The 16,746-nt window shown below is 33.9% G+C and overlaps 1 protein-coding gene across 1 annotated transcript; it reads right to left on the bottom strand.

Annotated features, from left to right (window-relative positions):
• Positions 1–101: 101 nt before the first annotated feature.
• On the bottom strand, positions 102–13,864 carry LOC132725343 (uncharacterized). The gene is made up of 5 exons (XM_060710450.1): positions 13,254–13,864; positions 8,979–11,679; positions 7,243–7,410; positions 6,671–6,779; positions 102–2,277 (listed from the first exon to the last, which is right to left on the bottom strand). Exons 1-5 carry the CDS (start codon positions 13,852–13,854, stop codon positions 1,126–1,128), a joined length of 4,731 nt encoding a protein of 1,576 aa, XP_060566433.1. The 5' UTR covers positions 13,855–13,864; the 3' UTR covers positions 102–1,125.
• Between the last annotated feature and the right edge of the window lie 2,882 nt (positions 13,865–16,746).

The following is a 16,746-nucleotide window of genomic DNA, read 5'->3' as shown; positions in this document are numbered from 1 at the left end:
CTTGAATGAAAAATATTTGTAAATTATGCAAAAATCCCCCCTCCCCCAGCATGGAACCTGGATGCTAAAAAGAGCCCTGAAGTTACATGGAACTTATGGTGTAATTTTTCTAGGCTGTGTAAAAATCATACATAAATCTAGTTGTAACTGGTTATACAAATAACAACAGTTACCAGCCTCGCTAAATTTAGAAGGGTTTCTATATTAACAAACAAGTTGTTGAGGTCAAATGTCATCTTTCAATCTTGAATGGCAAAGACAGTCTTAATAAAGCTCCTATGTAAAATATTTCAGAACTTAGTCACCAATTCAGTTACAACACCCACATTCCATATGCAAGCTAAATGGCTTCTGCCTCGTGTAAAGGTTAACTATATGTCTATCAAACTTAAATATATATTAAGACTGATTTCCAAATATTTTGTGGTTATTAAAAAAAATTACATATGTTAAATTGATCCATACATGCACCTTTTAGTCAAATAACTTTCAAACTAACAAATTCACAGTTGTGTAATACAGAGTTATGCTATAAATAAAATAATGACTTACGAAATGATTAACCTTATTTCAATATGGGAGAGAAATATGTTTCACTAAGTGCAAATGCTCATTTGAACAAAATTAATGCAAGCAGCAAAGCAAGTAACTTTTTTCATAATCATTTTTTTATGTAAGAAATTTAATTTATGAAACAAGGTTTTTGCCAGTGTAATAAAACATTCACGGAAAAAGCTAACTTAAAAAGCACTAAATAATTTGAAGATATATAGTATTCCTTATTCTGAACAGAGATAAATTGTATCACTTAACAATATATAACAATAAGGCATAAAAAAAACAATGACAATAAAAATGAAAACTATTCACAACAATGTCTCTCAAATCATGATATATTACCCCTTACCCTGCTGGAACTTAAGGTGACTAGCTTTAGCCACCAGTATAGAGCCAGGCCAGCATTCACACCTGTATAGTCTGACCAGGCTCCATACTGATGGCCCACTTACTTTAAACCTTCATCCTGATATCCCTAGAATTGATAATGGACAGCTCTATGAATGGAAACTGGATAAATCCAAATGAAGAGATTCAGCAGGTTAATGCAATTACTCTGCATATTATCTAGGTAGTGTCCATTGGTTGTGTTTTAGTTGCCTCCACTTCTTCTCTTGCATTATTTGTAGAATCCTCATCTGCTTGAGAATCCAAAACCTGATGATCTCCCTTGTTCTCAATTGTTTTAACACTAGGTGGCGCTATAACTGGTAACCTAGCAAAACCTTCAGTTACTTGACCAACATCTTTGGTCACATTGTCAATAGAATGTACATATTCTTTGATCGGTCTCTCATTTTGCGAGATATTTTTAGCTGCCATTGTTTCATTGTCTTTTACTAAAGCAGAACCGTCTGCTTCATTGTTCAGAGATTCCTGGGGTTTAGCTGCCTCTGTTTTAATAGGTTGTATGTGTATGGATGGCTCGGATGGTTTGCTGATCTCTGATGACATTTGATTGGTCGGTATTTCACTAGTTCCCGACTCATCCCTTTTTTCAATGTAAAATAATTCCTGTGCAACCGGCTCCCTTTGCTTGATTAATTCTTTAATTTCATGCTGTTTTTGAATCCTCATGAATTCAGCATTTTTAGCATGCTCATCTACTTTCACCTCTTTTTCAACTGATTCTGTTTTCACTAGTAAAGTCTTCTTTTTTGGAGTTACTTCCCCTTTTAAAACTGCATCAGTAACAACACTCCCCTCTGGAATACATGTCCCAATAAGTTTCACATCACTATTACCGTCAAAATTTTCATCAAATTTCTTTTCTTGTTCAGTTTTCATTTCATCCTGGAACTTGACTTTCGGTTCAATTTTGATAGGTGTCTTGTCAACTTTCATTTTCTTCATTGGCGACTCTTCCTCATGCTTGGCTTTCAACTTTTCTAGACGTTTCTCTTTTGCCAATATTGCTGCATCTCTTTTCTCCTTCTCTTTCCTTATTCTCTCCTCTCTTTCTTTGATTCTACTTTCCGCCATGACTTCCTCAAGTCTTTTATGCTCCTCAAGCAATTCTGTATCATTCTGCATTTCGGGGTAGTAATTCTTCAACCTAACATGCCAGGCCACGCTCGTCACTGCAGAGACTGTTTTGAACTGATGAACCACATTACGAGGGATAAAATAAATGTCATTGTCTCGCAGTTGTATCCTTGCAAACTTGATTCCCTCCCTGTGTAGATAATTCAACTTGGCATCTTCAACCCAGGTCACACACTGTCAGAAATAGAGAAGAAATATTTTTTTAATTCTAAACAGGAAATAGGTTAACCAAATTTGTTACCAAGACAAAACAAGAGGGCCATGATGGCCCTGAGGTCGCTCACCTGTATAAAGGCACCCGGAGCGGGGCCAGTTTAAACCCCAGGGCTTTTATTTGAACAAACTTGGAAGACACCCATTAGAAGATGTTTCACGATGTTAAGTTTTTACTACACACATATAATGAAAAACAACGATCTACCCCCTGTCCTTATGCCCCCCCCCGGGCAGGGCCAATTTTAACCCAAGGGCTTTTATTTGAACAAACTTGGTAGATACCCATACGAAGATGTTTCATGCTAAACAAGCTAAATAAGCTCTAGCTCATTGGGTTTTTTTAAAAGAAGATTTTTTAAGTTTTTACTATACACATATAGTTAAACCAATGACACCCCTGGGGCGGGGCCAATTTTGACCCCAGGGCTTTTATTTGAACAAACTTTGTAGACAATTACTAGAAGATGTTTCTTGCTTAATATCTAAACTCTAGCTATTTGGGTTTTTTCAAAGATTTTTAAGTTTTTGCTATACAAATATAAGGAAAATCAATAACACCCGGGGCGGGCCAATTTTGACTCCAGGGCTTTTATTTTAACAAACTTTGTAGACACTCACTAGAAGATGTTTCATGCTTAATATCTAAACTCCAGCTATTGGGGTTTTTTCAAAGAAGATTTTTTTAGTTTTTGCTATATACATATAAGGAAAATCAATTACCCCCTGGGGCGGGGCCAATTTTGACCCCAGGGCTTTTATTTGAACAAACTTGGTAGACACCAATTAGATCATGTTTCATGCTAAATATCTTAGCTCTTGCTCTTTGAGTTCTTTAAAAGAAGATATTTTAAGTTTTTACTATATGCATATAGGGAAAATCAATGACCCCCTGGGGCGGGGCCAATTTTGACCCCAGGGCTTTTATTTGAACAAACGTGGTAGACACTCATTAGAAGATGTTTCGTGCTAAATATCTTAGCTCTAGCTCTTTGGGTTCTTTAAAAGAAGATATTTTAAGTTTTTACTATATGCATATAGGGAAAATCAATGACCCCCTGGGGCGGGGCCAATTTTGACCCCAGGGCTTTTATTTGAACAAACTTGGTAGACACTCATTAGAAGATGTTTCATGCTAAATATCTTAGCTCTAGCTCTTTGGGTTCTTTAAAAGAAGATATTTTAAGTTTTTACTATATGCATATAGGGAAAATCAAAGACTCCCTGGGGCGGGGCCAATTTTGACCCCAGGGATTTTATTTGAACAAACTTGGTAGACACTCATTAGAAGATGTTTCATGCCAAATATCTAAGCTCTAGCTCTTAGGGTTTTTTAAAAGAAGATATTTAAAGTTTTTTCTTTCGGTTGCCATGGCAACCAGAGTTCTGCATGGAATTAAATTCTTTGAACAATTTTAAAGGTGACCACCAAAGGAACATTCCTGTGAAGTTTGGATGAAATTGGCTTAGTGGTTTATGAGGAGATGTCATTTAAAGTAAAAGTTTACGGACAGACGGACGCCGGACAAAAAGCGATCACAAAAGCTCACCCTGTCACTTTGTGACAGGTGAGCTAAAAATGAGTAGCACCAACAGATGCTTTCTGGTGATATTACAGTGCTTAACTAAAACTTAAAGCTTGTTCCTTCTTACATCATTGATAAAGAGGATTTTGCAGTGTCATTTGACCCCGACAACAGTTGACTTCAAAATTCATAAAATTCCCTACCAAGTTACATAAACTACAACTCATTCCCATTCCAAGTTATTGATTCGACAAGGTTAGCAGGTTGTAACAGCACATTTTCCATAATAATTTCTAATATATATGACCCATCTTCGAACTTGACCTAGAAATCATCAAAACAACCTTCCTGACAAATTTCAAGAATACTTGGATCAAAACTGCAGCCACTAGAGTGTTAACAAGATTTTTCTATTTTTAGCTCCTGTGACCTTGTTTTTGACCAAAGATGACCCATCTTCGAACTCGATCTGTATTTCATTGAGACAAACATTCTGACAAAGTTTGATGATGATCCAATCAAAACTGTGGCTGCTAGACTGTTAACAACCCAATTGTTGACGACGCACAACGCACGACGACGGACATAGCCCCATCACTATACCTCACCTTGACCACTTCGTGGTCAGGTGAGCTAAAAAATGTTAATAAAGTTCTAAGTGATTTCGTATGAACATCTATAAGAATAACAATAATATTTTGTTCTAGAACCTACTATTTATTGCTATATAATATATATTATAATGGGTTATGTGATGTATATCAAACGGAGCCCCTAAGGTGACATTCTCGACACTTTTTCCCCGACATTTAATTCGTTTTTACGAAATATTAATTCGTTATTACGAAATATCAATTCGTTTTTACGAAATATTAATTCATTTTTACGAAATATTATTTCGTAATTACGAAATATTATTTCGTAATTACGAAATATCAATTCGTTTTTACGAAAAATTAATTCGTTTTAACGAAATGTTAATTCGTATTTACGAAATATTAATTCGTTTTTACGAAATGTTATTTCGTAATTACGAAATATGATTTCGTTATTACAAAATATTAATTCATAAAAACGAAATGTTTTTTCGTAATTACGAAATATTAATTCGTTTTTACGAAATCTTATTTACGGTGATTTTGAGCTTGATAAAGAACCTATTAATCTCACAAATGGGTCATTTACATATCTTGATCAACTTTGCGATTATAAGCCGAATGGTTCTCAAGTTATTATATTTAAGTGAACAGGGTTTTTGAGTGAGAAGTCATTCTCTATCCAAAATAGTCTTTTTTCCCCATTGTCAAATACATGTTCCTATCAGGAATGTTTTAATGTTTGAAGCAATCTTTTACGACATGTATCGTTAAAACAGAATGCTATATTATTCCGTTCTTTTATCATATACATTAGTAAAACTAATGGGACGAGGGGGGGAGGGGTTGGTCCAGACTTTCACTAATCTAATCAATTTAAAATGAATATTTCCTTACAATTTATCATTTGAAATGTCTGTGTTTTGATTTGCAGCACAGGACCCCCATATTAACTAAATTTTCCTAGCGCGGGTACTATCACGGCTGTGGCTCAACGCTATTTACAGGCGATTATTTTAATTTATGTGCAATAGTGTAAAGTTATAAAACTTGGGGAGAACAATAATCACTATTTATATTGCATGTACATGCCTTATATTAAGTCAGGAGCTTAGTTTTGAGGCCTTATTTATAACTATAATTAAACTCTTTGAAACCCTAGAAAAAATTTAATTCGTTTTTACGAAATATTATTTCGTAATTACAAATTATTATTTCGTAATTACGAAATAACATTTCGTTTTTACGAATTAATATTTCGTAAAAACGAATTAATATTTCGTTATTACGAATTAATATATCGTAAATACGAAATAATATTTCGTCAAAACGAATAAATATAATTAAACTCTTTGAAACCCTAGAAAAAATTTAATTCGTTTTTACGAAATATTATTTCGTAATTACAAATTATTATTTCGTAATTACGAAATAACATTTCGTTTTTACGAATTAATATTTCGTAAAAACGAATTAATATTTCGTTATTACGAATTAATATATCGTAAATACGAAATAATATTTCGTCAAAACGAATAAATATTTCGTAATTACGAAAGAAATAATATTTCGTAATTACGAATTAATATTTCGTAAAAACGAATTAAGTTCCGGGGAAAAAAGTGTGGAAAATGTCACCTTAGGGGCTCCGTAATATCACACTTGCCAACCACATCCATATATAATTCTTTCATGTTTTGTTGTTATCTCTTTTACAGAATACTATTGGCAACACTTTATTAACACACATTCCATAATAGACCAATTCACTTTAAATGAGCAGATAAAAATGATTTTACTGGTCTTTACAGAAAGGTAGGATCTTGAGCCAATTAGCAGGATTAGTTCATGAGCACACCAAATATCTACATGTAAGATGAAGGTCCTCTAAGAAATGGCAAGTGTAACTGAAGGACAGTGCAAACCAAAGTATGAGCACAGAAAAACTTTTAATATCAACGCTGCTTAATACATTATTTCAGGTGAAAGTAAAGTAGTCACAACTTGGTAGAACCACTGACAATTCATAGATTACTGTAGCTTTACAGTATCTCAGTAAAAAATTTATCTGCAGGCAAGTAACTGTAGCCACTTTGCCTAAACAATAACCTTAACTACAAAGATCCCTTAGAGACACATTAATGTATTCAATATTAATATATTCAAAGATATTAAAGTTTTAAAAAGTATCAAAGAATGTAGTCTATATGTAGAAACAAAACCAGTAAGTACCTGTGAGACCGGGGGTTCATGAAGATCTAGTTGTAATTTATCAACCAGATGCATAAAGTCACCAGGATTAAAACAGATCACATCTTTCACTATACGATCCTCTAATGGCCTGAAATAGATATTTTTATATTCATTACTAGTTATAAGAAAAGTTTTAAGAATAGCTATTGTTTTTACAAGTAAAATAAAAATATATCATAAAGGTATGACTGAATTCTTGCCGAAAGGGACAGTCAAAGTTTGATTATTTGTTTTGAGTTTTATACAACAATCTACGCATATACATGTGGTCTCTTAAAGACTTGAACTTTATTTTAAATAAGCATTCCTGAACCTTGTAAACGTAAAATGTCTGTCATGCATTTACAACTGCTTTTGGTTGTTTTTGGGTTTTTTTTTCCTAAGCCTGGTTAACAAAAAAAATAAACTGAAACAAAAACTGCTTACAATGTTTATTCTCTTAAAAGTGCTGCTTTAAAATAATCAAGAGTTCATTACATTGACAATCGGTCATAATTCTGCAACATATATTTCTACAATTTTTTTAATTAAAATACAAATTTAACCCTTACTTTTTTCCACATGTGACAGCTTTCAGCATGCCAACAGCAGCTGTTGTATGCCTGTCAAAGCCATGACCAACATGGTCGGCATGGCAACGGGTTCGATCCTCCACCATCGTCTCCCTCGGTTCTGAAGATCTTGGTAAATACTGTAGATTCTTTAACTCATTCATTCCCCTGAAAATAATTTTGAGTAAATATTATGGTAGGTAAAATAGGTGAAATAAAAGTAAATATCTAATATCTATGATTACAGTTATCTTTTTTTGTTTTGTTTTTTGTTTTGTTTTACTGACAACCAACACAATTTAGGTCATATGGCATCAAAACAGGAAAGATGATTTTGGTCAATCTTGGGTGTTACAAACTTTAACACCAGCAGTCAAAACCATCTCACCTGCTGGAGCTAAGAGATGCAGATAATCTAGTAATTTGAACAAATTAGTAGCATCTTACTATCCCGCAGGGTTTCAATGTTGGTTGCAATTGTGATGCCTCAACCCATACAGGCAACCCCTTCGCCACAAGGGGTTTATAGTAATTTCCAATGAAGTCAAATTTATTGAATAAAACAAGACTGAAATATACAATGTAAAATTTGTGTTAACATGCAAAATGACAAATACAGGCAATGAACCAAATTAATTCTGTTTAACTTTAAGGGTACTCCTATACTTTACAATTAAGATGTGAATCTAATAATAAATGAAAGCTTAAAATGTAAATAAGAGATCTTACATTGTGTTTTTTATATTTTTTTAGATTAAGTGTTGATTAATTTGTATGTTTCTTCATCAATACCTGTCTGTATAATTATTGTGTACAGACAGTAATAAGCACATGTATCAAAAGTAATAATACGCACTAATCTTCATAAACTTCTACAAGTAGCTACACGTATGTATATTCTGCATATCTTTCTTTTGTACATTGTATGCAACCCATACAAGTTATTTTCGAAAAAGAAATTCATTATATAAAGTCATATTAATGTGTTCAGATGTGAAAAATATTACATTTCTCGGGATGACATTAACAACTCAATGTACCTCTGATTTTTATCAATTAACATTTTGAACGTATAAAGCATAAACACACTGTTAAAGTGATAATGTACGTCTTAAAGTGCTAATAGTCTACTCTATAAGACATCTTGGGGTCTTAAAAAAAAGCGAGTACTACCAATATCTAACAATTATTAGAAATTTCATTATAACTTATAAGCAAAGCCTGAGTAATTTCTTTTTATTATTCTTGTTTATTTCTTCCTATCTATGAAATTAAATATTTACTTGTATTTAAGGGTATAAAGCTACATGTAATTAAATATTTCTATAAAATTTATAAATGGTAAATTATGTTTGTCTCCATATCCTTACATAGTAAATTCTCGAGTTGTAACATGGAAAGTCTCTTCTAAGTTCTATTTAACACAAATATGTACATGTATTGGTAAACAAAATGAAATGTTCTGGAACAAAATATATCATGTTGTTATTTTATAAGGTTTTTAACTGTTCACCTATGATTTTGAATTTTTGTCCATGTGTCAATTATACCAACATATTTCTTTCATGCAAGTATTTTGGAGTTGTTCTTTTTCAAATTTCAAACAAAGATTTTGTAACAAAGATTTTGTAAACTGGAGGTAGCAAAGCTATTATAATATAGCTTTATATACTTTAAAGTTAAAAATTATTTTTATTAAATAACAGAAGTAAAAACATCAAAAAATACAAACTCACCTTTTTCTTTTGAATGGTGATTTAGGCATATCAGCTGTCGGAACCAGCTGTTCACCTGGCCTTGTCCACAATATCGGTCCATCGTTACTCATATTTCGAGATGCCATTCTCACCGAAGACAACTCACCCCAGGGCATAACAAGATTTAGGAATGGATCACTCTCAAACATATCTAGAACCTCGGGAAAATAATCACCAACCTCCTCCTGCGCAGTACCAACTACACTGACCTGTAATAAAGGCCCACATCGAAATGTCCCAGCAGAGAATGATTTATGTAATTGTTCCCTGTATTTCTCCATAGTCATTGTTTCTATATCACTTTTACCAAGAACACCAGCTTTCACCGTTAGATTAGGATAAGTGTCTGCAAAGTGCTCTATAAGGTCTGGCATATGACTAATAGCCCCATGAACAACTGATATACAACAATTAGCCACACCTTCATTCGGCTCTCCATATGTGAAATCCATAAATTCCTGTGCAAATTCAACTTTTTCAGTGTCACTCAGTTTATCTACTTCATTTTGGTAAGCATGCAGAATGAGACCACCACCATTACTGTATTTTTCAACATGCATCAGTTTTTTATATTTGTATTTCTCAATGCTTGCCACTTGAGTCTTCCAAAACTTGTTGCCCTGAGATTCACTTGAAAACTCTGAGAAGACTTGATCATTATTCTGCTCCATTGCTTCCCCAAGATGTTCCAGTCCTGTCCTTGGAGTAGGTTTAGCATGTTTACCACCTTTCTGAACATTATTCATACTTTGCTGAACATAAGCAATTCTTTGAAGCTTTTTGTCTGACAGTTTCTGAGACTCTATCACTTTGCTTGAAGATACACCACCAATATCTTCAGGCACCTGAGAAGATTTAGTATCAGTCTTTTTCCTTAGATTAACCTGAACACCACAATTAACAATACGCTTTTTTCTATGATGCCTTCTGTGTTTATCTGATGACGAAGACTCTGATTTATTTATATTACTAACTGCTTCAGATTTCTGAGGATCTTTTGAGATAGCTTTTGCCTCCTTATGTGGAGATCTTTCAGAACTGTCTTTGGAGACAGTTTTAACACTGTGATCAGTTTTTGATCGGGGTTCAGACTTTTGTGGGGTACTAGACATTGTTTTCTGGGTATTGCTTGAACTAGATCGCTGAGAAGTATCAGAACTTGATGATTTTTGATGTGAACTAGATTTCTTATGATGGGAGTGATCTGATTTACTATCATTCTTGTTATGTTCATGCCTGTTTGACTTACTGTCATGGCTTGATGATGGTTTTGTTCCAGTTTTGTCTCTATGCTGATGTTTGTGATGCTTTGATCTGTGAGATGTACTATGATCAGATGATTTACTGACTGAACTGTTTTCTCTCACACTTACCTCCTTGAGATTATTCACATTTCCCTCTTTGTGCTTATTCACACTTCCCTCATTGTGATTATTCACACTTCCCTCAGTGTTTTTCTTCACACTATTATCTTTATGATTATTCACACTTCCCTCCTTTGGTTTATTAATGTTTCCTTCCTTGAGATTATTTACAACACTCTCCTCCTTTTGTTTAACTGTACTTTTTTCCTTTTGATAATTCAAGCTTCCCTCATGAAAAGTCTCTTTTGCAGTATTTTCTTTAAAAATTGTTTTGTTTTCTTTTCCGATATTTGAAACAAAATCATCTTTAGTGTCCAAGCTATCTTTTACTTGTTTATGCTCAATTGATGCTTTGATTGAATCTTTTTTTTCCATTTTGTCTTCTGTACTTGACTTTTCAACATTTTCCAATTTTACCAATCCTATTCTTTCTTTACTAGCCAATTCTTTAGGCTCAGATAACTGTTCTTTCAAGTCATTTCCCTTAGACTTTGTCTCTTCTAAATGTTTAGTTTGCTTGGCAGTTTCTGAATATTGCTCTTTCTTGCTACACATTACTGCTGTACTCTTAACATCAACTTTAATATCTTTCTTCTCTTGTTCATTTACATCTGATGCTTCGAAATTCTCAGCCTTTGTTGGATTTTTCTTTGTATCATCTGTTTTATTTGTGTCTCCCGTGTATTTTACTTCAGTAGGAGTTTCTGCATTTATCACTATTTTAGCACTTGTGTCTGCCAAATGATTATCTTGGATAGGGGAAATTTCTTTGACAAGGATTTTATTATTTTCATTAAGCTTAACTTCATCTGAATCAAGTTCTTTACACTCACCAACACTTTTAAGTTTTTGCTCTGATTTAGCCTCTTTAAATTTCACTTTTTCTGCATCTGATTCCTGCTTTGTTTCTCCATCTGATTTGACGTCTTTTATTTTTACATTGGCAGTCAATGTTTCATGCCCTAATTTGACATCTTTCATTTTCACAGAGCCAGCATTCTTTTCATCATTTTTACAGCTTTCTGGTACACTTAATTTATTATTACTGGTATCCTTAATCAAATCTTGAGGCTTTTTTGCTCCAACTTTGCCATCTTTAACTTTTTCCTTTTCCTTGAATTCTGATGATTTTTCATGTGATTTATCTTTATCTGAACTGCTAGATTTGTGTTTATCTGCCTTCTTATGAGAATGTTTGCTATGATGATGGGTCTTTTCCTTATGGTGATGGTGGTGGTGATGATGATGACCATTTTCAGAGGATTTGTGCCTCTTCTTGTGCTTTTCAGACTCATCTGCGGCTTCTTGTGTAGGTACTGAAATACAGAAATTAATGTTGTTTTTTTTTTAAAAAGTTCAATTACTAAAAAATTATTTATTTAATAACATTAGAAATCACTAATGAGACTGCTTTCAGTTCTGAAGAAAAGGGTCTTAATAGTCAGGTGGTCTTTAGAGCTGAATTGTCTAATCAAGTTTTCAAAACCATCACTTCATACTCAGGGTGTCCGTTTGACCCTTGAAAGGACTCTTTGACCCTTCAAATTTCCAAAAGGCCTGATTTGACCCTCAGGATTTCAACTGGAGGGTCAAATTTTGTTAAAATCATGGGGATTTGGCCTTTTAGTCAAAATGACCCTCAGGGTTTCATGGCTAGTGAACACCCTGAGTCATACTCATAATACTGTAAAGTTCACCATCTTTTCGAGCTAACTATATCAAGAAGTGTCAATCATAATCTTTTCTTTATGTCATACTAAAACAGGTCAATAATTAGAACAAAACCCCTTATGGCAAGTCAATCCAGTCTTTAGTTCAGTATTGAAATGCATGATTTAATAACTATCAGGTTGTTATGTAAAAACAGGGTCTAAATACATGCAAAATGGTTTACTTGTCCGAAGAACTGGTCGTGTTACAACAGTTACATAATCATGAGGTGGTCTCAATTTCGGATAGAAAGACCATTGAAATATATTATAAGATGTTCTTTCTTGATATTAAACTGAACAAGACAATTTGGATGACCAAGACATGTAAACTTGTAGATAATTATATGGAAATATTTTGACTTTGAGACAGTGTTTCCACTTTGTATTTAGAAATAATGACTGTGCAAGTGACTTGCATTTCAAAGTGTTTATGACACTTTTCATAACACATTTTTTACATTTACAAACTACAAAAAAACAGAATAACAGCATAGTAACAGAAATACAGACACACTTGATTATTTTAAATTTCTGCTAAACTAAGTTCTATTTTAATTTCTGAATAAAAGTATTATACTGTGCTCCTCTTAGTTCACGGTACTTAACACTTAAAAACAGTAAAGAACACAAACAATAAACTCACACTACAAAAACTGTTATAAACTGTATCATTTAGTCATTTTTCTGCTACATGACACAAGGAAACAACAATATATTCAATCAAAATTAGTTTTAATTTGTCAGATGTAGACTGTGTGTCGGCCATTTTGAAAACAATATGTCATCATTTAACTCGTGGTAATGGTGTTTTATTTCAGTATTTTCATGTTTCAGTTAAAATTTCTTAATGTTATTTTGCATAATTTTAAATATTAAAAGTATCTTTACATTGTAACTCAAATTTATTTTTTCAACAAACGAGAACATTTAGAAAATGATGATTGTTTCAGACGTAAGCACAAATTTAATTAACTATTGCTGTTTTTTGCAGAAGTTTGTAAAATGTTGTTCAGTTTTACGTAAAAATCTATAGATTTAAATTATTTTGCACAAAAACTTTGTTGTTAATGTGTTTGAATAAAATATGTCAATTCTGACCAATTTTAACACTGGTCACATGAAAATATGCCATTACCGCGAGATAAGTGATGACGCGGAATTAGTGATGTTGAGTATACCATTTGCATTGCCATTAACGAACATTCCATTTTCTGCTTTAGAAATTTTCAGAGTAAGTTTGACAGGAGGCAGTTTCGAATAATCTGGCTCTTTCCCATTAGCCGGAGGAGTTGTAACTTTCAATTTATTTGGACTTGGTGAATTTGAAGCCACATCAGAATCAGAAGAAAATCGCCTCTCCCTACTTGTCTCATAATCGTCCAAGTAACCTGAACTTGACAATCTTCTATAGTCATGTTGTATTCGTCTTCGTTTCCCCATTTCCGCTGATTCCATAGGATCAGTCACAGGAACAGATCCGTTTGGCGAGGCCAATTTAAGGCGTTTAGCCTTTGGTGGCTCCATGTGTTGGTCTACGTTCATACCGACAAGCGTGTTATGGAAACCAGGTAAATTTCGGATGTTTTCTAACCTATCTTTGGGTGTATTGGTTATGACATTATTTCCACTTTGTGCAGAATTCTTAACTTCGTCCGATGGAATTATTGTTGCATTTTGTTTATCTGACGTAACAGTGTTTCCCACGTTATTTTTTTCTGCTGTAATTCCAATATTTACACTTTCGTCCATTTTATGATGCAGATTCCCCGGATGATACATAGCAAAGCAATTCACTCAAGCGTCATGTGATTGGCCAATCTTGACATATTATCAAATTGGGTCATATACGGATCAATCAAAAGGAGTTTAACAATTGCCCGATTTAAACGGTGTTAACAACAGCGAACACCGAACGTAGAATATATATATTTAGGTATCACACCACTATAAGTTTGTATTATCTGTGTGACGTAACCTTGTCAAATATATTTCAGTTTTGCTTACATGTCTAAAAGCATGAAAAGGTACAGCAGGCAATGAGCAAATTTGATTATTCCTAAAACGTTTATATTCTTAGATTATTCCTGAAACGTTTATCTTCTTGAAGAACAACATGAATTAGATCTACACTGTTAATTATTTAGGTCTACTTTCATGCAAATATTTTTTTATAAGATCTTGATTATGTCTTTATAATTAAGTGGATTTTCAAATTAGAAAGGACCTCCCGCTCTTTTGTAACGGCCATATATCTTTATATACGGATCTTAATTAATTAATACATGTCATAAATGTAATACTATATATTGGATGTTATGGTTAATAAAACTCCAGAAAAATGAATGAGACAACTACATGTATAACTTTGTTTATTATATACTTATTTATACATGTATACTTATAAATGAAATATTGAGAAATATTGATGAAATAAAATGCGTATTTTCATTTCCGTATCTCCACTGTTTATTTTTATTTATTTTTCACTGCAGTGAAACATATTTTCCGTATTTTCACTGGTAACTTGCCGGACAACTTTCTAGAAACGGCGCGTTGTCGGACTTTCGTCTTGTCGTCCTGTCGCTAGCGACAACACAACAAAGCGCCAAACCGCGCGTTGTCGCGCTGTCGTCCTGTCTCTAGCGCGGCACGCCAAACGGCGAGTTGTCGTGCGGTGCGTTGTCGCGATGTCGCCCTGTCGCTTGGCTTATAAGCCAGTCCGTCAATTTGAACCGAGCGACAATGCGACATCGCGACAACGCGCCGCACGACAACGCGCCGTTTGGCGATTTTGTGAGTTAGAACAGCTATAGTGATTAGGTATATTTTGACTTCCATACAAAATACTACTTTGTTTTCATTTTGCTTATTTTATGACAAAATAATCACATTTATCGCTACTTTATTCATGTGACAAGCATCTTGCATGCTCTAAAAACAATTATTTAAAATTATGAAATTCGTGTTTGCCCTTTCTTAAGAAGTAAAAATTTATTCGTGTCTGAAGCATAATGTGCCTTTAATTTTGATTTAATAAATGAGTCGCGTCACGACAAAACCAACGCAATGCGTTTGGGACCAGCATGGATCCAGACCAGCCTGCGCATCCGCGCAGTCTGATCAGGATCAATGCTGCTCGCTTACAAACCCTATTACAAGTAGAGAAACTGATAGCGAACAACATGGATCCTGATCAGACAGCGCGGATGCGCAGGCTGGTCTGGATCCATGCTGGTCGCAAACGCATTACGTTGCTTTTGTCGTGACGCGGCTCTTATTATTATATATCATTTCTGATTTTATCAGTAATAAAATAATATTACATATTGTTATTTATAAATACCTCATGAGAAGAAAGCTGTAAAAAAAGAGAAAATAAGAATCCCTCAAGAAAGTCCAAAACGGCAAAGCAGGCTCGGTTTGATTGAGCCTGTTCATGGACGGTACTGCCAAGTGCAAACTACCTTCCACGCCCCTCCCCCTGGCACCGGCTTAAGCAGAATTCGGCATTTCAACGTAAAAATGTTGAAATTTTGAATTTCGAAAACATCCGCAGGTGTGTAAAAGTTTGAAAATGCACGAAAACAACAGCAACAAAACCAACGAAACCCCCACTTTTGAGTAAACCTTTTAAAGGCCCATTAAGTCCCAGAAATGCATTTTTTTGTTTCTTACAAGCTTCTTAATTTTCGTGTCCTATTAATTATAGTTTACAAACAGTTACTCATTGCCCAATTATCTAAACCATTTTTGCTTCTATAGCTTTTAGAAATTGGTACTGTTATATTGATTTAGTATTTCGTTTTTAAGTCAAAATACTACTTTGTTTGCTATTTGCTACTAGCATGACAATTTTTTCACGTTCACCTCTACTTTCTTTAGACAATAAGCATCTAACATGCTTAAAACGATTATGTAAATGATACAAAACTCGCGGTCTGATCAGGATCCATGTTGTTCGCTATCAGTTTCTCTACTTGTAATAGGGTTTGTAAGCGAACAGCATGGATCCTGATCAGACTGCGCGGATGCACAGGCTGGTCTGGATCCATGCTGGTCGCAAACGCACTATGTTGGTTTTGTCATGGCGCGGCTCAAATAAATATTCGTTTTCTTTGGCATAATTATGTTGTTAAAGCTTGCCATATCTTTCTTGTCCTTCGTGATCATTAATTTTCAGTTCCTTTTTGCTTCTGTTTAAACCGGCATCAGAGGCACGTGGCAGCTGTTGCAGTTTTCATTATTTCTTTTAAACAGACTCAATCAAACCGATCCTGCAGTTTTCACATTTCTTATATTTTTCTTTATTATTGCTTACAAGAAACTTTCTCATCAAGTTCCCGAGTCTTTAACCAGGTTCTTTATTGCTATATGCCTAATTTTTGCAATCTCTTACATGTACAACGGACAGTTACAAATCCGAAGAAATATAAGTCATTTCTTACATCAGGAATGTATATATAACACAATTTACAGTCAGACCTGTATTAAGCAACCACACAAAAACACTTAAAATGACCGCATATTACAACAGTCTCTTAAGTAAAAAATTATGTTAACTTTCCTTTGCGGTTGGTGAGCTTTTCAACTTAAATCATGTGGTCGCATGGGCAAGTTAGACTGTACATCTCTGCTTACATTAGGCAGAGATAAAGGCTATAAGCAAAGACT

This window comes from Ruditapes philippinarum, unplaced genomic scaffold (assembly GCF_026571515.1).
Source record: "Ruditapes philippinarum isolate M1 unplaced genomic scaffold, ASM2657151v2 ctg4097_1_1_1_1, whole genome shotgun sequence".
Lineage (NCBI taxonomy): Eukaryota > Metazoa > Mollusca > Bivalvia > Venerida > Veneridae > Ruditapes > Ruditapes philippinarum.
This window is presented reverse-complemented; position numbering and strand designations above follow the sequence as displayed.